Below are 26,963 nucleotides of genomic sequence, written 5' to 3'. Positions count from 1 at the left end.
CTCCAGCCACACCCCAGTAGAAAGCAATTTAGCCTGAGGAATTTGTGCAGTCAAATATAAACATGATCTTCCTACTTCATTACTATACATTTTTTTAGCGGCTGAGGAGAAAGGCCTAATAGGAATGTTTGATAATGATAATCTTATACTGCAAATGCACAAACTCTTCTCAGAGGAGAAAGCCTCGATCACCACACCCCTAAAAATATATAAGCCAGGAGGTTTCAAACAGCTCTTTCTTGGTCAAACCCTCTTAAATTGTCCTAAATTTACACTTTTTGCCTTCCTTCATTGATATTTTTCAAAACTTTTAAAACAAAACAGGCAGGAAAAATGCAAGTTTTTCTTTACCTTGGCTTTTGGCCCCAGGTCCTGCCAATCCGAGTGATGGATCACAGGACTCCTTGAAAGGTGATCGGATCGGGGTTTCAGCTTCAGGGGTCTCAAAATTACCTTCAGAATCCGAGCTGCCAAGGAGGAAAAATGAGGAATTACCACTTTCAACGGTATTTCCGACACCCTTTGAAATCTACATATTCACAAAAGCAGAAAGTCCAGCACGTTTGTCTAACTTCACAACCAACCGGTCCTCAGGAGGGTCTGGCCTGCGGGAGGCAACTGCGGTCTCTGAGCAGTGCCCTCCTTGGGTTTCTCAGGCTGGCATCCTGTCTCTCTGAAAGCTCCTCCATTCCCTGGAGCTTTTCTCCAGCACCATTTATTTTCGAGGTCATCCTTCCCTCAGACACCTGAAAAATGCGCTTTTCCAACAGACTCCTTTTGTCACAGGAACCCTTTCCCAAAGGCTTTAACAATTAATACTGGTCCCACCCCCGAGTTAGGCCGATGCTAGGCATTCCTCTTTGCTCGGTAGGCCTCTACCTGCTGGAACTCCCTGGGCCCGAGGCTAAGAATGCTGTCACCTGCCTTCCGCAATCACGCGGATGACAGCCCGGCAGAGACCACCATTTCCCAGCAGCTGCCGGGGGCCTGTCATCACACGACCTTCTTCACCGCGGCTGCGTTTTGGGTACACGGTAGGGCCCCGGGAAGGGACAGGGAGCGACTTCTTCCCCACGGGGGGGGCTCTAAGCTGCACTGGGTGAGATCAGTGACGTTGCTCCCGTGTGGAGGGGCGGGGGCTGGGGGTCGAAGCTTAGAGAAAGTGACCGAGGCCAGCAGGGATGCGGAGAGACTGCAGATTCTGGGTTGGGTTCGGAACGCTCCTAGCGAAACGGGGGCCAGAAAACCCACGGGAAGACAGAAGATCCTGAACTTTCGGACGCACACGGGGACCCGACTCCGGGCGGGGACGCGGCACGGCCGTGAGGACGGTTTCGCGGGTGGCGACCACACACACGCACACAGAGGGAGCCGCAGATGGATGGAGGCAAGCGCGTCTGCATCTCAGCGGGCACGCCGTGTACTTGCCTGAAACTCAAGGATTTGGTCTCGGCTTGCGAGTCCTCCTCCTCGGGGTCGCCCTCGGGCCCGCCGGCCTCGTCCTCGCCGGCAGCCCCGCCGCGTACCGCAGACCACGTCCATTTCGCCCACTGCACGGGGGACAGGATCTGCCAGGGGCTGAACGCCATGAGCGCGGCTCCTCCGGCTCCAGCTCCTACGGGCAGGGGAATGGGTGGGGAGAGCCTTTTTCCCTTTCAAAATGGAGGGAACCGGTGACAGGCGCCAGCAAGCGTTTCCAGCGGAGGCGCGGATGTGGTTAAACGAGCGCCGTCGGGGGCCCTGGTGGAGTGCTTCCTCCCGCCGGCGGCCGGCGCCGCGTCCTTCTCGGCCTCCTCCCCACACAGTGCGGCCGCAGCGGGCCCCGCGCCGGGCTCCACTCGCCGGGAAGACGCCCGTCCTGTGGCCTCCTCAGGCCCCCGGTCCGCGGCGCCCCGCGGCTAGACCTCTGCTGCTCCCGCTCCGGGCTCGCGGACTCCCGCCTCCCGGCCGGCGGGGCGCGCATCAGCTGCCGCAGGAGCCGCGCCCCAGAAGCCGCCCCCTCGGACCGTACTACTAGCGCGCGCGCGCGGGGGCGAGGGCGGCGCCGGGGCTTTGAAGTCGGCCGCGCGCCCGCCGGATCCCCCCGCCGCGGCGTCACGCTGGTCGCGCCCCGACTGAGGGCCGGGGCTTCCCGGCTGCGCCGGGAGACCCGGTCACCCCCCACAGCTCCGCCGGCGTCCGGAGCAGAGGAGGACCGTTTTCTGAGCCGGGGTACGCCGCCCTCTTCCTCTTTCCTTATTCCTTTTTAAAATTTTTAAAACTTTTTCATCTTGCCACTGTGACTTCACGGCGATGGTGATATTGGACTGCACACAAGCCCCTTGTTACCAAAAAAAAAAAAAAAAAATACAAAACTTTGCGGCCGCTGTGGACTGTTGTTTTCCCCTCCCTAACCCTGGCAGCGTGGGGGATTTCAGCCTGTTCATCTCCATCCCTGGCATTCCTGGGATTTGAAAATCCCTCGGCAAAGCCGCAAAAGTGACCGAGGACTGGAATTTAAGATGCCCTCCGCCTCCCCAAACTGCACTCGGGGAGGCTTCCCAAGTGCCCAGGTCTTGTCTTAGGTAAAGGGTGCTAAATTCCCTGTGAGATTACAGCCTGATGGGTTTCCCATTCTCCATATTTATTTATTTAAAATACAGACAGGCGTCTTGATATGTTGCCCAGGCTGGTCTTGAACTCTTGGCCACAAGCGCTCCTCCCGCCTCTGCCTCCCGAAGTGCTAGGATTACAGGCCTGACACCGCGCCTGACCCCATTCTCCTTTTTAAGATTTTCTTTTCATAACTTGTAAGTCTTTGATTTCTGACTTCTTTTCGCTGCTTCAGTAACAAGCCGAGAGGCCTGGTGACATCTTTAGGTTTGAAGACAATGGGAAATAGTTGATGTTCTCCATTTCCCGTGGAGGGATTTCATGTAGGGATTGTTCCTCTCAAAACCACCGATGCACCTTCTTCCAAGTGAATCGATTGCCTCAAACACCAGGCTTAATGATCTCCTTGCCTGGATAAGGTGTTCCAGGTGGTACTGTAATTTCTGACTTGTGGTGCATCCGTGAGGTGCCTGCAGGTTCCCACAGAGACAGCAGCTCCAAAATGTGCACGTTGAAACTTGCAAAAGACTAACCATTGCCTCTGAAAGTAGTTGGCATGTATATTCATCGTGACTGTTTTACACATTTGTTAACAAAAACAGGAGCAAAATACAAGATACGGCTTGGCAGGGTAGTTTTACCAAAACCAAAGGGCAGGAGATAGCCTGAAGTTTAAAGAAAAGAAAGGGGTGGGGTGTCAGGATGCTTTCGAATTCATCCTGGCTTCTTCCCAGAAATAAACTGTCATGAGTGTTCTTGCGACTATAAAGCAGTGAACTAGGCAGGAGGTCCATGTGAAATATGTTACACCACTTATCCAACTGTTGTAGTTTTAGGTTTATGCTCACCCAGTAAAACTTCAGGTTCTACGGTCCCCCAGGCTCCTGGATTTGACACAGGGTTCTGTTGCTGGGAAATAATATTACCCCAGAAAATCAGTAACTAGCATACACTAGGACCTGTTCTTCCTCCTGAATAGTTCTCTCATCTTTTCATTCCTTTGCATCCCTGTGGTGACTGACATAGTTCCCGCACTCCCCGTCTTTCATGATCTACTGTAAATAACTCCCACCTGGTTTTACCTCTGAAGGCTTTCTTGCCTGAGGTCACCCCTGCCTGGCTGATCAGTGACTCGTGCGCTAATCTTGCGGTTCCCATTCCCCTCTATGCCCATCCTTTTGTATTCCTAGCCACAGTGAGTAGAGAACTCGTTGTCAATCTTTAATATGCCCAAGAATCATCCGCGAGCCTTCTTTAAAAAAAAAATCCAAATTGCCAGCAGAGTCTGGAAATCTGTGTGTTCACTAAGTGTCCTGGGGAACTGTTATCACAGGGTAAATTTGGGAAACAGTGCCTAGCTTGAACCAACTGCTTACTCCTTCGGGAAGAGTCTCCCTTTGCCTGCAGAGGGAGCTTTGCACATTCCTGGAACACACCTCCTCCCCCACCCCAGCCCACCCCAAGTTCCCAGGCTTCGGCTGCCCGAACGTCTTTCAGCACTTAGCTCAAGTGTCTACAGGGGGAAGCAGGCTGATTATCCTTCCTTTCTATCATTTCTATACCCCGAACATCCATAAAGAACGCTTCCTGTGGCCTTAGATCTGAAAGTGAAAGACAGCATTGTTAATAGTTACATAGGGACTACAGGCATAAACCAGGACTGTCTCCAGAAGCCCAGGATGTAAGGCCATTCTACACTTAGCACACTATATATAACGTATTTATTTACATATCTGTCCCACAAGCTTCTAAAGGGACTTTACCCCACTTTGGGACTTCCTCCAGAAATTAGGACAGAACCACACACTCAGTAGGTGTTCAATACATATGTAAGAAAAAACAAACATTCTAGTTTACAAATAGTCCTTGTGAGTTTGGCTAAGGTGACATAAATTCCTAAAGCCCGACTCCCCCTAGGGAAATCTAGTTTCTGGGCCAGAAAATAATAGAACCCAGGACCAAGTGACGGCCCCAGTAAGATTAAGCCTCGCCTATGCAGCAATTTACTTTTTTTTTTTTGAGATGGAGTCTCACTCTGTCGCCCAAGCTGGAGCACAGTGGTGCAATCTCAGCTGACTCTAACCTCTGCCTCCTGGGTTCAAGCAATTCTCCCTGCCTCAGCCTCCCAAGTAGCTGGGATTACAGGTTCCTGCCACCACGCCCAGCTAATTTTTTTATTTTTTAGTAGAGATGGGGTTTCATCATGTTGGCCAGGCTGGTCTTGAACTCCTAACCTCAGGTGATCCGCCCACTTTGACCTTCCTAAGTGCTGGGATTATAGGTGTGAGCCACCGCACCTGGCCTGCAGCAACTTCTTGACACCGGACAAGCAAATAAATGCCTAAGGTTTCTGAAAATCACTCCTCTGCAAGTTCTTGAATTTAGTGTGAGCAGTAATGAATATGAGTCCATCAGCTGGACCACTCCTCTCAGTCTGCTGCTCCTAGTCCTGGCTTCCTTCTTACCTGGTACAGGTTGCAAAGTCACAACTAGGAACACTCTAGCCCTGTCAGTGAAGACGTGCCATTGCCAACAGGAGGCTGTGGCCACCCTATCTACTTTTCTGCCCTACCTCAGTCTAACCAGGCAAGGGCATGATGATGTCTAATCAAGACAACATTGCCAATAACAGCATCTGACCGCATTCAAATATGTTAACATGACAGTCTTAACCTTGCAAGATCAGATGTTTACCTAATTATCCTTTACCTGTAGACTACAATCATCTATAGAATTACAATCTTCCCTCCACTACCCAAACACCGAAATCAGGAATGTGTACAATGCATTTATACAGAAAATTATAAAGAGAAGCTCCTAATTTTTTAAAAGAGAGGCGTCAGGGTATGTTCATAGTTAATACTCTTTCAGGCTGGGCGTGGTGGCTCATGCCTGCAATCCCACACTTTGGGAGGCCAAGGCAGGCGGATCACTTGAGGTCAGGAGTTCAAGACCAGCCTGGCCAACATGGTGACACCCCATCTCTACTAAAAATGTAAAAATAGCCAAGTGTGGTGGTGGGCGCCTGTAATTCCAGCTACTCGGGAGGCTGAGGCAGGAGAATCACTTGAACCGGGGAGGCAGAGGTTGCGGTGAACCGAGATCATGCCACTGTACTTCAGCCTGGGCAACAGAGTGAGACTCCATCTCAAAAAAAAAAAAAAGAAAATACTCTTTCAGGGTTCCAGGAAGATTAACAAAGATCCAAACTGCATTTATTAAAGACTTGGCTGAGCCCCCCACCTGGGATCTGCTCAAAGACCCTTGCCCAGACTTTGCTCTGGTGAACAATTCTTGTCATGTCCACCCATTGATCTGTTTTCTTCTGTATCACAAAAGAAAAGTTTGCTTTCCCCAGAAAGTATGCCATTCTCTCATTCCCATCAAATATTCGTGACTATATGTTTATCGACTTTATAAGAAAGTTCACTTTAGTTCTCTACTCTGTGATGTAAACATATTAAAGATGCGGTTGTTGAGTGCGAAAGATATAAACAGAGTTAGGTCAGTCTGTTTATTCTAAGTGAAGAAAAATAACCCCAATATTATCCCTAATTCTTCCCGCCAACTACCACAAATCCAAAGTTGAAAACAAGCAAACCAAAAACAAACACAAAGTTCCACTTAAAGCAGTGAACTATCTTTAGATTTAGAAATATCTTCTATTCCAATAGATATGTTTGGTCTTTCCTGCTAAACAACACTATTGTATTTACAGAGCCTGTTAAACAGGAATATCATCTTCGAGGATTACTCTTACTGATTTAGCACATTTTGTTTCCTTCTTCCTTTCGAGCAGATGAGGCATTAAAAAAGAGGGCTGTCGAAGTCCAAGTCCAAGTCTGAGAGTTTTATACCTAGAACTCAGACAAGAAAACCATCTGAAACTTCCTCTATGTTGTTTATAAATTTAAGATTCTAGTAAAGGACATTATTTCAAATTTGAGATATCTGCTTTACTACACTTACCTGTTTGTGGGGAGGGTGGAATTTAAGACTTGAATTAAAGAGGCTGAAGGAATTCAGGACATTTAAGTAGAATAATATTCCTGGCCAGGAGCAGTGGCTCACATCTGTAATCCCAACACTTTGGGAGGCCGAGGGGGGTGGATCACCTGAGGTCAGGAGTTCGAGGCCAGCCTGGCCAACATGGCGAAACCCCATCTCTACTAAAGATACAAAAATTAGCCAGGCATGTGGCACGCACCTGTCATCCTGGCTAGTCAGAAGGCTGACACAAGAGAATCGCTTGAACCCAGGAGGCAGAGGTTGCAGTGAGCCGAGATTGCACCACTGCACTCCAGCCTGGGGGACAGAACAAGTCTCTGCCTCAAAAAAAAAAGAAGAATATTTCTTCTCCTACAGCCATTTTATTCCTTCTTCTCTTCCCCACCTCCAAAATAAAATAAATGTCCTAGACAATGCATCCTTATGGATTAGAAGAACATTAATCATATAGCCCAGATGTTTTGAGATCATCCTAATATAAAATATTCTACTCACTATCCTCATAAATATATTGTGAGTCTTCAGGAGACCATACGTCTTCTTGTCACTAAGAAGTTACAAGGTAACAGATTGGGATGGTGGTTGGAAGGGGCAGTGAAAGGCAAAAGCAGATTCACTGCTAGGAGGATGTGGGGAGAAAAGGTCCACCCAGAAGAAAAGAATAAAATCACAAAAAGCTTTTGAAAATAACTGTGACACCCACTCCACCTTAATTCCTTAGTCTAGGGGTTTGGGGGGATTTGATTACAGTAACTCATGTGTTTGTGACCAATAATCTTCCTGTATTTCTAGGAGATAAAAAGATGGGAAAATAAGCAGCCAACTCTGTGACATGATATGCAGCATCCTGTAAACTCCAGCTTTTATCTCTTTAGAGTAAAATTTTGATTACTGTATTTCGGTCCTGAAACTCCAAGTTGGTAAAACACTATTGCTAAGATGGCAATACTACCCAGTTAAATTATAGGGCTAATTTGATTTCAATCAAAATTCCTAGGGGATTTTTCTTAGAATTCGTCAATAATGTTTAAAAGTTTATCTGGAAAAATAAACTGGTGAACATATTTTAGATTTTGAAAAAAAAAAAGAAAAACACCAACAAGAGTGAAGAATAGACTAGTCCTACAAGATATTGAGACACATTTATGTAAAAATAGCCAGATCTTTGTTCTGTAAAACAGAACAGAAAACCCAGGAAAAGATCTTACAAGATACAGGAATTTATTGTATACCAAAAAAGATGGCTTGAACCTGGGAGGCGGAGGTTGCAGTGAGCCAAGATTGTGCCACTGCACTCCAGCCTGGGCAACAGAGCGAGACTCTACCTCAAAAAAAAAAAAAAAAAAAAAAAAGAACAGACAACAAAAAAATAAAGAAGATGTTACAATATGTAAGGAGAAGGAAGATTTATGATTGGAGCATAGTTGGCTGGCAATGGGAAAAAAGATCAAGTTAAACCCTTACCTCAGAGCATATATCAGGATAAATTCCAGATGGATTAGATGGCTAAATAATAAAAATCGAACCATTGGGAGAAAACAGTCTACAAGCAACAGAATCTGTCAGAGCTCTGTAGGAAGGATGAGGATCCAACTTAGAAGTAATTAATGAAATCAGACACAAAATAAAGATAGATTTGGTTACATTAAAAAAAAAATGAAGCTTCTGACTGTGTGCCTTCAAGTTAAAAGGCAAACAACAGGCCATGGAAAAACAAAGGCTGTTAGTATTGTTATTACCTAAGGAACTCGTGAAAACCGGTAAGATCATTTAAGCCCCAAAAGAAAAGTGAACAATTATAACTGCTTACTACGTGTTAGACACTACACTTTACATGAATCGTCTCCTTTAATCTCCCCCACTTACTCCTACAATCTCACGAGGAAAGTATTGTTATGGCCTTTTTGTTGTTGTTAATAAGTTAAGTTGGCTGCATTTTCATCCTCTACAGCAGAGGCTTAGCAAGGAAGGGTTTCAGAAGGTCCCGGCCTCCCTGAAATTGTATGCAAAAAGTATGTGTGTGTACATATTTGCATCAGTCTCTCCCTCTCCTCTTCCCCACATACAGTCAAGCCCCACTCCAGGAATAATGTTTTAGGTTGACTAAAGATTGATTTTCGAATCTGAAAGGGAACTAATATAAAATTCTTCAGTATAAGGAAGTACAGGCCAAAGAAGCCCTTATATGGAAAATCCAGAACTGCCAGAAGTTAGTGTAGGAAACAGCCAGCTTTGAAGACACCCAGAGGGTGGAAAAGGGCGGAGAGCAGGCCTAGCAGTGCCCACCACTCCAGGCAGGGTGTGCCCTTCCCCAAATGCCCAGTGGGAGCCCATGTTATTGGGCAGCCTGTGGGTTTCATCTAAGTGACTGTGTGGTGACCAAAGTGTGAAATGCTCATTTCAAGAAGGCATTTGCCAGTTGAGCCAAAGTACCATAAAAAAAGAGCGTTTCAGCCAGGCATAGTGGCGTCTTCCTATAATCCCAGCACTTTTGGAGGCTGAGGCAGGAGGATAACTTGAGCCCAGGACTTTGAGACCAGCCTGAGCAACATAGCAAAACCCCATCTCTACAAAAAAATTAAAAAGTAGCCAGGCGTGGTGGTGTTTGCCTGTAGTCCCAGCTAATCTCGAGCCCAGGAGGATCGCTCGAGCCCAGAAGGTCAAGGCTGAAGTAAGCCGTGATTGTGGCATTGCACTCCAGATTGGGTGACAGAGCGAGACCTTGTCTCAAAAGAAAGGAAAAGAAAAAAAACCCAAGGACCCCTACTGATACAAATGAGAATCCTCAAAGGCACACAAAATTGGGCCAGAGCATAAAAGGCATACTTCATGTGGGAGGTGCAAAAGGATTAATTTTAACATCTCTTTCTTTGGGATGCTCTTTTGCTATACTTCCTTTTAGGGTGGTTTCTTCCAAGAAACTATGTTGATGAGGGAAATGACACCCAGGAGCCTCTCCCCATCTGGGAAAAAGTAGCAAGGCTCAGCAAAGAAAGGAGGCATGAAACAGGTTTCCAAGGCCTGATTTTGTGAAGCAGGAAGCTTAAAAACTGGGGAAGCAGTCTTTAAGAAAAATGCTAAAAGACCCCATAAACACAGTGCTAGGGCCACACTAGTATGAAGGGGCCCATGCAAGGGAGGGGCCTGAAGCTTAGGCTTCCTCAGCTTCATAGTAAATTCAGCTCTGCCCAGAGAACAAAAGAGAACAAAATAAAACATTATTCCTGGAGTGGGGCTTGACTGTATGTGGGGAAGAGGAGAGGGAGAGACTGATGCCTGTGGCTCAGGAGTAGTTCAGCTGGCCTCAACTCAGTAAGTGAAATGTCCATTTATGGAGTGAGGGGGTCACACTAACCTCTATCTTCTTAGAGGAAACAAAAATATTTAACTGTTGGAAACTGGATAAAACTGTCAAAAGATATCTCCTACACAGATTGTGAAACATAACTCATGGCTCTGTTCCTTCCATACCCGTTGTAAACACACACACACACACACACACACAATTTTAATTATTAAGATAAAAAAGCAAAAGGCCAGGTGTGGTGGCTCATGATTGTAATCCCAACACTTTGGGAGACGAAGGCAGGAGGATCGCTTGAGCCCAGGAGTTTGAGACCAGCCTGGACCACACAGTGAGATCCCATCTCTACACACATGCACACACACAAAGATAAAAAAGAAAAACTATAATGCTTCTTTAACATTGTGTGTCTATGCACCTCTACCTTTTGAATTTCCACAAGATCACTGTGGTAGAGCCTAATTCCCTCACCCCACATCCCATATCCATAATTTCCTTATTTCTTCTGGTAAAAGAACCCTCTGAATTTTTGCTGAGCACATGGTCACACAGCAAGAGGCCACGTTTCCTTCTCTACACCGAGGTGTGGCCTGTGACTCAGTTCTCACCCATGGGATGTGAGTGCAAGGGGTAAATGCAAATTTGGGGCAGTGTCTCTTTTTCTCTTTTAGAGACAGTCTTGCTCTATTGTCCAGGCTGAAATGCAGTAGTGTAATCATATCTCACTGTAGCCTTGAGCTCCTGGGCTCTAGCAATCCTCCCATCTCAGCCTCTTGAGTAGCTGGAACTCCAGGTGCACACCACCACGTCTAGCTAATGTTGCTTTTTTTTTTTTTTTTTTTTTGTAGAAACAGGGTCTTGCTGTGTTGCCCAGGCTGGTCTCAAATTCCCGGACTCAAGCGATTCTCACCCCTTGGCCTCCAGAAGCAGTGGGATTATAGGCATGAGCCATTGTGCCTCGCCCCTGGGCCAATGTCTTTAAAAAGAAAACTGCATGTCCAGCCTCTCCTGGCCGAAGAAATTGTGAACTGCATGTCACAACTTCTGCTGTGTGAGGACCACACTCTGGACGGGACAGAGCCACAGAACAGACAGAACCCGCGCCAGGCTGACTGGGGAGCAGAGCAGCCTCTGGCCCTAGACTAATTGCTGCCTGAGGACTGTTCCATGAGGGGGAAAAGTCTATCTTCTTTTTTTTTTTTTTTTTTTGAGATGGAGTCTCACTCTGTTGCCCAGGCTGGAGTGCAGTGGTGCAATCTCGGCTCACTGCAACCTCCACCTCCTGGGTTCAAGCAATTCTCCTGTCTCAGCCTCTAGAATAGCTGGAATTACAGGCTCATGCCACCACACCCAGCTGATTTTTGTATTTTTAGTAGAGATGGGGTGTCACCATGTTGGCCAGGCTGGTCTCGAACTCCTGACCTCAGGTGATCCGCCTGCCTCAGCCTCCCAAAGTGCTGGAATTACAGGCGTGAGCCACCGTGCCCAGCCTAAAAGTCTATCTTTTTTACAGGACTGTGTCACTGGGTCCCTTTGTAATGGCAGTCTCATCTCCACCCTCACATTACAACCTCCTCTGAGGTATTTCAGCACCTAAGCTTCCTTAGATGAAGGTATGGGAAGAACCTGCCTTAAATTTCATTCTACATTCTTCTGAACAGGATTACATTAAAGTCCCTTCAAAGATTGATACATTTTTAAAAATGATAAATTTACACAGGTTGAGCATCCCTAATCCAACAATCTAAAATCCAAAATGCTTCAAAATCCAAAACATTTTGCTTGTCAACATGACACCACAGTGGAAAATTCCACACCTAACTTCATGTGGCCAGTCACAGTCAAAACACAGTCAAAACTTTGTTTCATGCACAAAATTATTACAACTGCTGTTTAAAATTACCTTCAGGCTATGTGTAGAAGGTGTATATGAAACATAATGAATCTCATGTTTAGACTTGGGTCCCATCCCCAAGCTATCTCATTATGTATATGCAAATATTCCAAAATCTGAAATCTGAAACACTTCTGGTCCTAAGCATTTTGGATAAGGAACGCTCTACCTGTATCTCAATGATGTCTTTTCTCAGGGCAGAAAATTCCCGAACTGAAAGACTCAAGCCTGCTCTGTGGATGATGTCCTAATTATCCTAAAAACAGGACTGAGACTACCCTTCCTTCTGCCTTAATGACTTGAGCTGTGATACTGACTTTCTAGAAATTAGGCAGTTGCATTTTTAAAGATGACCAATGTGGACAAAAACGTTGAAGAAGGGGGGAGTCAATATTTAGATTCCACAAAGGCCAAGTAGAATGGATTTACATATTGATGAAGGTTATTATCTTCTTTGGGGAGATTTCCTTGAAATAATATGATTGTATAACTCCAATATTTGCCCAATTCTAAGGATAAATAATAATAATAAATAATAACTGACCCAAATCCTATAAGTGAATTAATCATTGTTCTTTGGCATGACACTAACTGGTGCTAGTGACGATTTCTAGCACACACACAAAATATTTTTAGAAATTGTTTTCTTACGGGCTCAATTAGTCAAGTTATTTTGTTGTATTATTTTATAGAACTATGACAAGCAAAAGCAAGGTTATCCTTACCAGTCTTCTCTGTACCTCATCATGTCTGATATAGGAATATCATATGTGTTTTCTGTTTCCTTTGGCCAAGGCATAGACACTGAGCAGAATATATTTGTTTTACATTATTTTCTGAACAAATGATAAATCACTGCTACAGACTGAATGTTTATATCCCCCCAAAATTCATAGGTTAAAACCTGATCTCCAATGTGAGAATATTAAGAAGTGGGGCCTTTGGGAGGTGATTAGGTCATGACGGTTCTTCCTGGGGTCAGCACTCTTATAAAAGAGACCCCAGACAGCTCCCTCTCCCTTCTTCTGCCAAATGAGGACACAGGGAGAAGACACCCAGGAGGTCAGCCCTCACCAGCTGTGGAATCTGCCGGTCCCTTAATCGTGGGGACCTCCATCCTCCAGAACTTCCAGAAATAAATGACTGGTTTATAAACCACCCAGGCAATGGTATCCTTATAGCAGCCTTAACAGACTAAGATAACCACTGACTCCTAACCTAAGCATCCATCTCAGATCTCATAGAACCACAGGAATTTTTAGCTGGAAAGGACCTTTGCCAAAGATCACTGGGTCCAATATCCTTCTTTTTGGAAGAAGGTTTACTCAGGCACCGAAGTTTGCACAACTAGGATTCATAACCCTTGCAAGGAAGGTATGAATTCTGGAGTTTACCCCCAGCCCCAAAAGATACACCACACCCACTTGGTATGTATAATAGAGATATGACTTCTCCCCAGAATTCACCTCATTTTAAAAGGCAATGTAAATTATTTTATAAAGCAAATACATACAAATAATATTGTACTTTGTTTTAAAAGTTTTTGGTTTTTTTTTTTTTTTTGAGACAGAGTCTCGCCGTGTTGCCCAGGCTGGAGTGCAGTGGTGCGATCTTGGCTCACTGCAACCTCTGCCTCTGGGATTCAAGCAATTCTCCTGCCTCAGCCTCCCGAGTAGCTGAGATTACAGGCATGTGCCACCATGCCCGGCTAATTTTTGTATTTTTAGTAGAGAGGGGGTTTCACCATGTTAGACAGGCTGGTCTCGAACTCCTGACCTTGTGATCCACCTGCCTTGGTCTCCCAAAGTGCTGGGATTACAGGCGTGAGCCACCGTGGCTGGCCTTTAAAAATATTTTTATAGCCTAGGCAACATAGTGAGACCCCATCCCTTCAAAAACAAAAACAAATTAGCCTGGTGTGGCAATGCACACCTGTAGTCCTAGCTATTTGGGAGGCCGAGATGGGAGGATCATTTGAGCCCAGGAATTCAAGGTTGCAGTGAGCTGTGATGCTACCACTGCACTTCAGCCTGGGCTATAAAGTGAGACTCTGTCTCAAAACAATAATAAAAAATGTATTTTTAAATACCTTTAGTGTTTAAGGCAAAATAATACATATGTTCATTCATTCATTCATTCATTCCACAAATTTGACAAATGACCAAGCTTTGCCAGCCTCTGCTGAACACTGTGTTGAACAAAAGAGACCTAGTTCCTGCCCTCATAGAACTTGCATATGAGTGAACTTAGTAAGTCAACAAATAAATATGTAATTGTCATGTATGAAATATAAGAATTGCAGGGGGCTCTGAGAATGGCTGGTGGATGGCATCAGTGGAGATGTCAAGGGAGGTTGCTCTGAAGAAATGACAGACTGGAGCCTCAGGGATAGGCAGAAGCTGCCTGGGTGAAGTATAGGGTAACAGCCTTCCTTCATCAAGACACTAAGGACAGAAGCAGCCTCCAGTTTCAAGTAAGCATGGCTGAAGAGCAGCTGCTGGAGGGAGGAGAGGGGCTTAGGCTGGTGAAGCGGGAGAGGCACAAGGCATGACAGCCTAGAAGACCATGTTAAGCATCCTTGTCTCTGAAAAAGTGAATTTTTGACAACATAGGCAGTTCAAAGAAGAAAGAAAAACCTGCCCATAGTATTGTCTTTCATAAATAGCCACTGTTAAAATGTTGGTGAGCAATATGTCCTCTTTCCATCTTTTTCAAAGTACTTTTTACATCTGGAATGGAAATATTTATATTTTTCTGTTAATACTTATAATCTCTTTCCCTACTAGACATAAGCTCCATGAACACAAAGTACCTTACCTATCTTGTTTCTTCTGCTTAATATTTGATGACTGAATAAAGATTGCAAATCTCTCTTACATATACACAAGCATGTACTTATTTGGACAAATGGAACAACAGATAGATAGATACATAGATACTTTTACACAAATAGTGAATAAGTACTTCTAGCAAAAGACAATATGTATGTTTAGATATTTATTGCTCTTATTAATATTTACCAGTGTAAATATTAATATTTATATTATATTAGTATTTGTTTAATATAAATATTAATATTTAAATATAAAATATTTTATATTATATTAATATTTTAATTTATTTGATATGTATATTAATATTTATGTTAATATTTAAAATAATGAATTTTTTTTTGAGACGGAGTTCCACTCTTTCGCTCAGGCTACAGTGCAGTGGCACAATCTCGGCTCGCCACAACTCCACCTTCCAATTTCAAGCAATTCTCCTGCCTCAGCTTCCTGAGTAGCTAGAATTACAGGTGCCCGCCACCACGCCAGGCTAATTTTTGTATATTTAATACAAAATGGGGTTTCACCATGTTGGTCAGGCTGGTCTCAAACTCCTGACCTTGTGATCCACCCGCCTCGGCCTCCCAAAGTGCTAGGATTACAGGCGTGAGCCACCTCGCCGAGCCTAATATTTATTAAGTATATGTTTTGTCTTTTGCTGGAGGTGAGTACTTATACAGGTTAAGTATTAATACAAAAATAAACCTTAATTATTAAATCTTAATATTATAAACCTTAATACAAACCTTAATCAATAGAGGTGAGTATTTGATGTATGTTTAAATATTTGTTTTATTAGTATTTATTTATATTAATACATAAAACTTATTAATATTTAATGTTAACGAATATCAATTTATTGTTTATATTATCAATGAATAGTAATATTTAAATCAACACAATATATATGAATATTTATTAACATTAGCATTTAAATCAACAAATTAATATTTACTGATTTAACTATACATACTATCTTTTGCTAGAGGTCAGTACTTATTCATTATGCCGCTTGTTTTCTTCATAAAGTTCTGCTCCCCATGGACGAAGAGAAAACCAGGATGTGCAGCCAAGACCCGTCCTGACCCCTCACTGGGATCTGCCTCTCTGCAGAACCCACACGTGCCTCTTTCTCTTCACTGCATAACATGCCTTTGTGTGTCTGTACAGAATTTGCCTGACTTGCTCCCCATGGAGGGATATTTAATGGGTTTGCTGTTCCTCATTATAAATGAAACCATGATGAGCAACCCCATGCATATGCATCTTTTCACACACTTCAATTTCTTTTCACACACTTATCATTTCTTAGAGTAAAATTCTAGAAGTGGGATTGTAGTGTCAAAACAAACACATTTTATATTTTGATACATATAGCCAAACTGCCCTCTGGAAAGGCTGTACTCATTCACATTTGTAAACACAGTGTATGAGACAGCCTTTCCCCTAAACCTTAATCAATACTGAGTTCAGTCAATCTTTTAAAACTGTCAAATGGGTGAAATGATAAGCCACCACCAATGATTGCTGGTCTTATTTGAACACGTTTATTTCTGAAGTTTGAATGTGTTTTAATGGATTTATTGAAGGATTGCCTGCTTGCCTGCCTTCCTTCCTCTCTCTCTCTCTCTCTTTTTCTTTCTTTCATATATGGAGTGTTTAAGTCTTTTGCCTTAACAGCAGTACTGAATGTGTGGTCCCTGGGCCAGCAACATCAGCATCACCTGGGAACACCTTAGAAGTGCAAATTATACAGCCGGGCATGGTGGCGTGTGATTGTAGTCCTTGCTGCTTGGGAGGGAGGCCAAGTTGGGAGGATCACTTGAGCCCAGGAGTTGGAGGCTGCAGTGATCTATGATTGCACCACTGTACTACAGCGCATGCAACAGAGCAAGGCCCTGTCTCAAAAATAAATGAAGTAAATAAATAAAATAAAATAGAAATGCAAATTCTTGAGGTCCACCTTTACTGCATGAGAAACTTGGGGTGGGCCTGACCATCTATCTGTGTTGTAAGAAGGCCTCCAGGTGACACCCATGAGCACTTAAGTGCCTTAACTCATTGTTTTCTTTCTCAGTCATGTACACCCTCACTCTCTTACACAGAAACCTGTCTCCAACATCCGAACTGGAGACAAAAAGCTTTTTGATCAGCAGCAAGTTCAATTATTTCCTCCTCCAAATGGTACTTATGGACTGAACATCATTTGCTATTCCCTTTTGTCCACAATATCCTGAAACTCCTTAACAAACCTCAGGAGTGTATGGTGTCAAGAGCGCCAAATTCACAGCCAGATCACAGCTGGAAGAGGGATTTTCTGTCCTTGTCTGCCTCACATCACCCTCCATCTTCCATCCACAATCCGTATTTTCCCTGAAACTCTAGGGGCATGTGGTTTGGAGATCCTGGCTCCATCCCCTACTCCAATTCCAGGGTTGGGCAAGTGACTCAGGCCTGACTAAAGAGCATCTCCAACCCTTCTCTCCCCGTCTCTTTCCCAATACAGCACTCAGTTTAGCAAAGGGCACAAGACCCAAGCCCATCTAACTCATGTCTCCTGACAACCTCGCCAAACTTTTTCAATGAGCCAGCAAGGCGGGCATTTCCATCAGTCCCTGGCCTCTTGGTTCAATAATCCCCTTTATTTAAGATGCTGTGTAAGCCTTTTGCTGACAACTGGTAGAGGCATTCCCTGGGCTGGTGGGTGCCAGGAATGGATATGTGAGATCGTGAGGCAACATTCCTCAGCCTGGTTCCGCGGTTCCTGGCCCATCTGTTTGGCAAAAAGCTGCTGAGAGATTCCCAGAATTCACTCTCCCGCCACAACACCATCAAGGGCCGCATTTAAAGAGCTCCCCCGACTCTCAGGGATACCGAAGAGACTCCTGGTGCTGGAGTCCTTTTTTTCTCCCTTAAGAAAGAAGCTGGCTTTTCCCCCCGCTCCACATAAGATATTCAGAATCATTTTATCTCCAGCCCGCCACACTTTAATTAAAGTCAGTCATTCAAAGACATCTATCGTGCGGCTCTCAGCAAGAGCAGGGCACTCCAAGGGCACTGCTCCTCTCTGAGCGTGACATACAAAGGAGGCGCGGCGCAGACCGCAGCCTGCGAGGAACTGGTTCTTTCACAGATCTCAAGCCTCTGGTGATGAAAGTGGAAGGGAGCTCAACTAGGACCAAAAAAGGAGAGAACATGATTCAGCTTCCAAGAGGGTTTCCGAATGTGCGAAGGGGGAGCGCGCGGCGGAGGCGGCAGGGGAGGGAAAACCTGAGGGTGGCGCCGGGACCGAAATCCACGCTCCCCTCGAGATTGTTCAGAAGGCAGGAAATCTACCGCCCCTAGGGAGATGTCTGCATACTGCTAAACGATGCGGATCAAAACCCCTCTCTGCTTCGTAAAGGGCGTGAGAAATCGTGGAATTGACACTGTCAGCTAGAGTGACACCACAGGGCCTGAAGAGGGCTCTTAGCTCAGCAGGGAAGCCGCGGGCTCCTGACATCTGCGGCCAAACCTGCGTTGCTACGTGAGGAAGGATGGGGGAGAGCCAGAGCCGGCAGCGCAGGGAGCACGCATGTTCACACACACACGCCACACAGGGTCTCATGTATACACACACACCACACGCATGCACAGTCACACACGCACCTCCCCCAGCAGTCTCACACACACATCATACACCCCCACCCATACCCAGTCTCTCTCACACACACGCACCACACACACAGTCACACACACCACACAATCACACACACACACCACACACCCTCACCCGTACCCAGTCTCACACACACACACCACACAATCACACACACCACACACCCTCACCCATACCCAGTCTCTCACACACACACACACAACATAGTCATACACACCACACCACTGACCCATACAGCCTCACATACATACACACACCACACACAGTTACACACACACCACACCCCCAACCCATACACAGTCTCACATACACATGCAACACACACAGTAAAACACATACCACTCACCCTCACCCATACCCAGTCTCACACACACCACACACCCTCACCCATACCCAGTCTCACATATACAATCACACAATCACACACACCACACACCCTCACCCATACCCAGTCTTAACACACACACACCACATAGTCACACACACCACACCCCTGACCCATACAGCCTCACATACATACACACACCACACACAGTCATATACACACCACATCCCCAACCCATACACAGTCTCACATACACATACACACACCACACACCCTCACCCATACCCAGTCTCACACACACACCACACACACAGTCACACACACCACACACCCTCACCCATACCCAGTCTCTCTCACACACACACCCCACATAGTCACACACACCACATTCCTGACCCATACAGCCTCACATACATACACACACCACACACAGTCATACACACACCACACCCCCACCCCATCCCATACACAGTCTCACATATACACACACACCACACACACAGTCACACACACACACCACACCCCCTCACCCATACCCAGTCTCTCACACACACACACCACACAGTCTCACACACCACACACCACACAGTCTCACACACACACCATGCACCTCCACCCCTACAGTCTCATCTACACGCACCACACAGTCTCATACACACCACACATATCACACACTCCCACCCCCACAGTCTCATGTACACATATACACCCCACACACATAGTCACACACACCACACACAGTCACACACACACCTCCCCCGACAGTCTTACATACACAGTCTCACACACACCACACACCCCCACCCACACATTGAGTCTCCGGTACACATATAACCACACACACCACACCTCCCCCCAACTCTCACATAAGCCCACAGTCACGCACACACCTCACACACAGTTTCACATATATATATGGTGACACACACACATTGCACATATACCCGTCAAAGTCTCTCTCTGTCTGACACACACACACACTCCTCAAGCACTTCAGTCCTAACACATGGCTTCTTGCTCAGCCCCTGGACCATTCATACAGGGGTATGGAATCAATCAAACAAGACACACAATTATCAAGGATGAAGGAGGACAAAATTGAACTTTTGACACTCCCGTTCCTTCTGCTGTGCAGCTTCACCAGCTGGGAGCCGCAGCAGCCACCAGAGGGCACTAGAATGTTCCGTCACACCGTCTATCAACACATTTGTGTGTGAAGAGAATTTCTTCAACATTTGTACTTCTATAAATACAAAAAGTCACAATAAGTCCCCTCTGCATCCAATGCAGGGTGTTTATACTGCAGTTTAACCAGCTGATACAAATGAACACGCACTGAACGACTGCAGAAGGGAGACTCCCAACTTCTCAGAAGCTACAGAAAGTTCTCTGTGAATCACAGGATTTGAAGACACACACCTGAGAGGCAGGATCCCGGCCAGCAGAAGCAATGGGGTGTCAAAAGGTCAATTTTGTCCTCCTTTATTTTCGTTCCCTTTCTCCCTCCCTCCCTCCCTCCCTCCTTCCCTTCCCCTTCCTTCCTTCCTTCCTTCCTTATTTCCTTCCTTCCTTCCTTCCTTATTTCCTTCCTTCCTTCCTTCCTTATTTCCTTCCTTCCTTCCTTATTTCCTTCCTTCCTTCCTTCCTTCCTTCCTTATTTCCTTCTTTCCTTCCTTCCTTCCTTATTTCCTTCCTTCCTTCCTTCCTTCCTTCCTTATTTCCTTCCTTCCTTCCTTATTTCCTTCCTTCCTTCCTTATTTCCTTCCTTCCTTCCTTCCTTCCTTCCTTCCTTCCTTCCTTCCTTCCTTCCTTCCTTCCTTCCAAGACAGGGTCTCACTCTGTCACCCACGCTGGAGTGCAGTGGCGCAATCTCAGCTCACTGCAGCCTCGAGTTCCTGGGTTCAAGAGATCCTCCCGCCTCAGCCTCCTGAGTAGCTGGGACCACAGGCGCCGACAACACACCTGGCTAAGTTTTAAAAAAATTATTTGTACAGATAGAGTCTTGCTATGTTGCCCAGACTGGTCCCAAACTCCTGGGCTCAAATGATCCTCCCACCTTAGACTCCCAAAGTGCTGGGATTACAGACATGAGCCACTGTGCCTGGCCCCAATCTATTTTCTCTTCTCCTACGTGTACTATAAATTAGTATCTGAATGGCCCTTTCATTTTATTCCACCCAGCAAAGGAGTTGGCCGAAGAAACTCTTGCTCCCCACCAGGCCAACCCCAAGCCAAAAACTTAGTGGATGGTGGCTGGCGCCCCCTGGTGGGAGGACAGAGCCCTCCACCTGGCAAGAAGCAGGAAGGAGATGGAAAACAGGTAAAAGAAGCCCACTCCAGACTCTACTCTCTCTGTCTCTCTTCTTCCCCATTATTGCCAGCTATTCCTGAAATTTGCGCACATCTCTTGGTCTAGTCTTGTCCTCAAGAGAACCTGCCAATCTCTGCTTTGGGTATCAACTGTAAAGGGCCCAGGTTATAAGGACTTGACCTGTGGTCCCAAGTGCCATTACTATGGCCCACAGGGCACTTATTAGGAATCATGGCTTCACACACATCTGCCCAGAAGTGCCATAGCCTGAATATCATCAAGGGGTTCAAGGGCCTTCTGAGGCCAATGGATACACAGGCGTGAAAAGGCAAAGGAAATGTCAGTCATCTTCCTACCTTCGTATCTTGCCCAAGCCTTCCTAGTTTTGTTTTCTCAAACCCCTATTTAAGAACAATTTTGATGTAGCCATAGAAACATAACATTTTGCCGTTGTTAGGAAAGCAAGACTCATAGACAAAAATACTTCAGCACAGAAACCCAGGAGAGGTCTTCTGTCGGCTCTGTATTAATGCAATACAGGATTTCTCCATAGCTATTTAGCTACAGAATGGGCTGGACGATGTTTTCTCAAACATTTACTTCCCTGAAACTATCTTATCAGTAGGAAATAGCCATAAAAACTCCTTTTCTAGTAGATAAACAGAAGCCTCCACTGGTTAATGAGTTGCCTGGGTGGCAGAAACACTCTGGAATTGACTGGTAATTTGTGTCCTCTGCTTCAGCCAGCTTCATCAGGACTGAAACTTAGCTCTGTGGCCTTAGTTTCTCAACTTTTCCAAGCCTCAGTTTCTTCATCTGTAAAATGCAGATAATAATGTCTATTTCATGGGATCCATGAGAGGATTAAATGGGATAATGCACAGGTTTCAGGGTCTCTGACAATCCTCATTTCACATATTGTGTATATATGTATTTTCCCCAGGAAAAGATCCCTAAAAGTTTGATCATATTATCAAGGGATCTCTGAACAGTTTTCAGAACTATTGCTGTACAGCAAAGCATCTTTGTAAGGTTTCTGGGAGCTCCCATCTTTACCAGTGACATTCCATGCCGTCAGGTTTTTATGAGAACATGCAGAGTATAAGACAGATAAACAGGATGGGTTTTCTCAGAAATGGAACTACTCTACCTCCAAAAATAGACAGGACTCTAAAGTTTCTGTGTAACATTCCCAAATTTAAGGAGGCTAAATATAATGTATTTTGCCTAGAAGTGTTATTAATATCATATGTAGCAGACATGTAAGATTGATAAAGATAAAACTGTACTATTGTACAATTGTACAAACAGAAAAAATTACATCCAAAGTATCTGTAACAGTAAGCGTTCAGGGAGTGAAGCAATGTCAAAGTAAGGGATCCTTGTAGATAGTCACTCTTCAAGGGTGCCAAGTCTCCACAAATAAAAGTAAAGGAGTTGGAAGATAAAGGAAGAGCAGAGAACAGTGGTTCATCATTTGCCATTCCTTATATTAAATCTGTTTGTGCTTTATGTCCTATTATTACAAAAAAAAAAAACTCTAAAGGCTGTCCCTGAAAAATGCATGCCTGACAAAGCATACTGATGACCGAGAGCATTTGAAGGCTCCACCATTTCAGCAGAGGAAGCTAAAATGCTTAAAATGCAACCTTAAGATGGACTGAAAATTGATTAGGCTGGTAAAAAAAAATCTATGAGAAAAGCTCAGTTATGGATGTCCTATATTTTTTCCAGCTCCACACATTCCCCCCCCCCATTCACAAGGTCATTTCCTCTTGTTTGACTTTCGGCATATGTCCCGTCCACAGTATTATAAACAAATATTCAGATTTTATACATTTAGAAATGCTTTCTTCTGCTCGTGTAAATTCCCACATACATAATAATGTTCACAGTGCCTGAACATAAGAAGGCAGTCAATTAATACTTGTTGAATGAAAGAGAGTGAAAAGAAAAAGATTAACATTTGTTCAATGAATGGGAATAAAAAGACAAAAACCATCAAGGGAAAGCTGAAAACCAAATATCTTCCTGACTAATAAAGGGGCAGTGTTAGCCTTGTGGATATTCATGTATGGACAGCAATCTCCTTCTTTAGAATCAGAAAAAAACAACTTGTCACTCAAGCAAAGAGAAGAGATCCAGCACTTATCTGACTTCTGGATGAGACTCAAGGCTTTCTTGGGAGAAAAAGGCAAGAAAAAGGTTATTTTCCATAAGATAATTAGCACACAGGTTGGAGGGGAGGGACAGGTATGTAACTCCATACCAAGTTCCAATGATCTGAGGATTTTCTCACAATCACGTGCTCAATACATGTGTGCTTGGAGGAGGAGGAAACTCATGTTGGCCTAGACAAAGAGGAGGTTTAATGAGGCAGAAATAAAATTACACATAAAAAAAAAAGAAACTAAAACCATCAAGAGTTAAACAGAAAGAAAGAGAGGTTATGATACAGAATTTTTTTTTTTTTTTTTTTGAGACGGAGATTCACTTTGTCAACCAGACTGGAGTGTAGTGGTGTGATCTCGGCTCACTGCAACCTCCATTCCCCCAGTTCAAGCGATTATCCTGCCTCAGCCTCTTGAGTAGCTGGGATTATAGGCTCCTGCCACCATGCCTGGCTAATTTTTGTATTTTTAGTAGAGACAGGGTTTCGCCATGTTGGCCAGGCTAGTCTCAAACTCCCGACCTCAGGTGATCCACCTGCCTTGGCCTCCCAAAGTGCTGGGAATACAGGTGTGAGCCACCGTGCTCGGCCTGATACTGAATTTTTTAAGCAGTATTTCAAAGTTGTTGGCCAGGCTGGTCTCAAATCCCTGACCTCAGGTGATCTGCCCACCTCGGCCTCCCAAAGTGCTAGGATTACAGGCATGAGCCACTGCGCCCGGCTGAGACCTTAGCATTTTCCTAGCACATGGTAAGTGCTCAATAAATGCTAGCTGGCCTCATCATATAAAGATAAAGAACTCTTACAAATAAATATGGAAAAATTAATATCTCAGTCCATAACAGGCAAGGAGAAATAACAAGAAATTGAGGAATTCAAAATGGCTAATAAACATAACATTCTCTTACTAATGAATTAAACATAACCCTTACTAATGAATTAAAAAATTAAAACAGGATTGCATTTTTTTTTTTTTTTACCAAATTGATTTAAAATGATAGTGCCCAGCATTGAAAAGGATGCTCTGGGCCAGGCGCAGTGGCCCATGCCTGTAATCCCAGCACTTTGGGAGGCCGAGGAGGGTGAATCACCTGAGGTCAGGAGTTCAAGACCAGCCTGGCCAACTTGGTGAAACCCTGTCTCTACTAAAAATACAAAAATTAGCTGGGCATGGTGGTGGGTGCCTGTAATCCCAGCTACTCAGGAGGCTGAGGCAGAAGAATCGCTTGAACCAGGGAGGTGGATGGAGGTTGCAGTGAGCTGAGATCGCACCATTGCACTCCAGCCTGGGTGACAGAGCGAGATTCAGTGTCAAAGAAGAAAAGAAAAGGATGCTGAGACTGTCACTGTCATGAAGTGCTGGGAGGATTCTAACTTGGTATTAATTGTGGGGAGGAGGGAAATTTGGCAATATATAGTAACGTAGCAACTTTTAGAATCTTGCTATACATTATTTGACCCTGTAATTGAAGTTCTAGGAATGTATCCTAAGTTATTACTCAGAAATGTACAAAGAATTACAAGGATGTTTATTAACTGTGTTGTTTATATGAGCAAAAATGATAACCAACCTAACTATCAAGCATGTAGGAAAAAAATAAATTATGGTATATACAGATAATGAACCATTAAGCAAGCATTAAAATAATATTTTTGAATTCAGTAAAGTAATATAGAGAAATGTTTATAATGTTAAGTAAAACATGAGAATACAAAAGACATAGCATAACCTCATTTTTGAAAAATATACTTGGTGGACAAAAAGAGACTATAAAAAATGTCCCAGCATGTTAACAATTATCTCCAGATGATGAGATTATGGGTGGTTTATTTTCTTTACAATTGTGATATTGTAAATAATGTATTTGGTTTCTGACTCCATTTCCTGGCATGCAACTCCTAAAATCCTTAGATCTCCAAAGCGATGTCTTCTTTATGCTAAAACAAAATGAGGCCAGGCATGGTGGCTCACGCCTGTAATCTTAGCACTCTGGGAGGCTGAGGGGGGAGAATTATTTGAGGCCAGGAGTTTGAGACCATATCCTGGGCAATATAGCGAGAGCCCCATTTCCACAATTTTATTTTTTTTAAAAAAAAAAAGCTAGGGATGTTGGTGTGCACCTGTGGTCCAGCTACTCTAGAGGCTAAGGTGGGAGGATTGTTTCAGCCCAGGAGTTCAAGGCTTCAGTGTGCTATGCTTGTGCCACTGTACTCCAGCCTGGGTGACAGAGCTAGACTCATCTAAAACAACAACGACAACAACCAAACAAATGAGATACCACTTCACACCCATTGGGATGCCTTTTTAAAAACAACAGAAAATAACAAGTGTTAGAATGTGAAAAAATTACAGCCCTCATGCATTTGTTGGTGGGAATGACAAATGGTGCAGCCACTATGGAAGACAGTTTTGTGGTTCCTCAAAAAGTGAAGTGGGTTATCACATGATCCAGCAATCCAACTCCTAGGTTTATACTCCAAAGAGCTGCAAGCAGGGACTCACACATACTTGTATAATAATGCTCACAGCAGAATTGTTCACAAGAGCCAAAAGGTGGGGCCGGGAGTGGTGGCTCCTGCCTGTAATCCCAGCACTTTGGGAGGCCGAGGCGGGTGGATCACCTCAGGTCTGGAGTTTGAGATCGGCCTGGCCAACATGGAGAAACTTTGACTCTGCTAAAAATACAAAATGTAGCCTGGCCTGGTGACGCATGCCTGTAATCTCAGCTACTAGGGAGGCTGAGGCAGAAAAATTGCTTGAATTTGGAGGTTGCAGTGAGCCAAGATCACGCCACTGTACTCCAGCCTCGGTGACAGAGTGAGACTCTGTCCCAAAAAAAAAAAAAAAAAAAAAGCCAAAATGTGGAGACAACTCAAGTGTTCACTCACAGATGAATGAATAAACAGCATGTGGTATATATACACAATGGAATATTGTTCAGCCATAAAGAAATTCTGATACATGCTACGACATGGACACACCTTGAGGACATTGTGCTAAGGGAAATAAACCAGTCACAAAAAGCCAAATACTGTACATTTCCACTTGCATGAGGTACCTACAGTAGTCAAATGTGTAGAGACAGAAAATAGGATGGTGGATGCTGGGGGCTGGGGGAAGGAGGAGTGAAAAGTTATTGTTTAATGGGTACAGAATTTCTGTTTGGGATGCTGAAAAACTTCTGGAAATGGGTAGTGGTGATGGTTGTTCAATGTACTTAATGCCACTGAGTTGTATACTTAAAAACGGCTAAAATGGTGAATTTTATGTTATGTATCTTTCACCACAATAAAAAACAACAACCAAAAAGCACCCACAGTAGCCAGAGTGAGCTTCCTCAGAAGGGGGCCCTCCATGTGCCATGGCCAGGTGGACGGCATCAGTGCATTTCCAGACCTCGGATTAGCAAATTCATGTGCCCTATAGCCCACCCTGGCTATTAACCAACCTAGACTTCAAATAATCCACTTCCTTATCTCAGAACATCAGCAGCTGTCCTCTTTTTTTGTTTGTTTCTCTTCTTGATTTTTATTTTATTTTATTTTTAGACAGAGTCTTGCTCTGTCGCCCAGGCTGGAGTGCAGTGGCACGATCTTGGCTCACCACAACCTCCACCTCCCAGGTTCAAGCAATTCTCATGTCTCAGCCTCCCAAGTAGCTGGGACTACAAGCGTGCCACCACGCCCAACTAATTTTTGTATTTTTAGTAGAGACAGCGTTTCACCATATTGGTCAGGCTGGTCTTGAACTCCTGACCTAAGAAATCCACCGGCATCGGCCTCCCAAAGTGTTGGGATTACAGGCATGAGCCACCACACCCAGCCTCTTCTTGATTTTTAATACTTGAACCATGTACCAGCTGAGAGAGACTG

At 44.6% G+C, this 26,963-nt stretch overlaps 1 protein-coding gene across 16 annotated transcripts in view; it reads right to left on the bottom strand.

Annotated features, from left to right (window-relative positions):
* The window catches only part of TACC1 (transforming acidic coiled-coil containing protein 1), a 128,385-nt gene that overhangs the window by 67,232 nt on the left and 34,190 nt on the right, over positions 1 to 26,963 (bottom strand). For 4 of the 16 annotated variants that reach the window (XM_063610918.1, XM_055296014.2, XM_055296017.2 and 1 more), the window contains exon 2: positions 352 to 467. The exons of 1 other annotated variant lie outside the window; for it this stretch is intronic. Coding sequence is in view for 14 of the 15 variants with exons in the window: in XM_055296014.2 (XP_055151989.2) it covers positions 352 to 467 (116 nt within the window). In the remaining variant the exon portion in view is untranslated. Of the gene's footprint in view, positions 1 to 351; positions 468 to 1,428; positions 1,995 to 26,963 lie in introns of those variants that run through there. 11 more of the 16 variants (XM_055296008.2, XM_055296011.2, XM_055296013.2 and 8 more) reach the window with 8 other exon arrangements.

This window comes from Symphalangus syndactylus, chromosome 10 (assembly GCF_028878055.3).
Source record: "Symphalangus syndactylus isolate Jambi chromosome 10, NHGRI_mSymSyn1-v2.1_pri, whole genome shotgun sequence".
NCBI classification, from domain to species: domain Eukaryota; kingdom Metazoa; phylum Chordata; class Mammalia; order Primates; family Hylobatidae; genus Symphalangus; species Symphalangus syndactylus.
The sequence above is the reverse complement of the archived record's forward strand: the minus strand, read 5'-3'. Positions and strand labels throughout refer to the sequence as shown.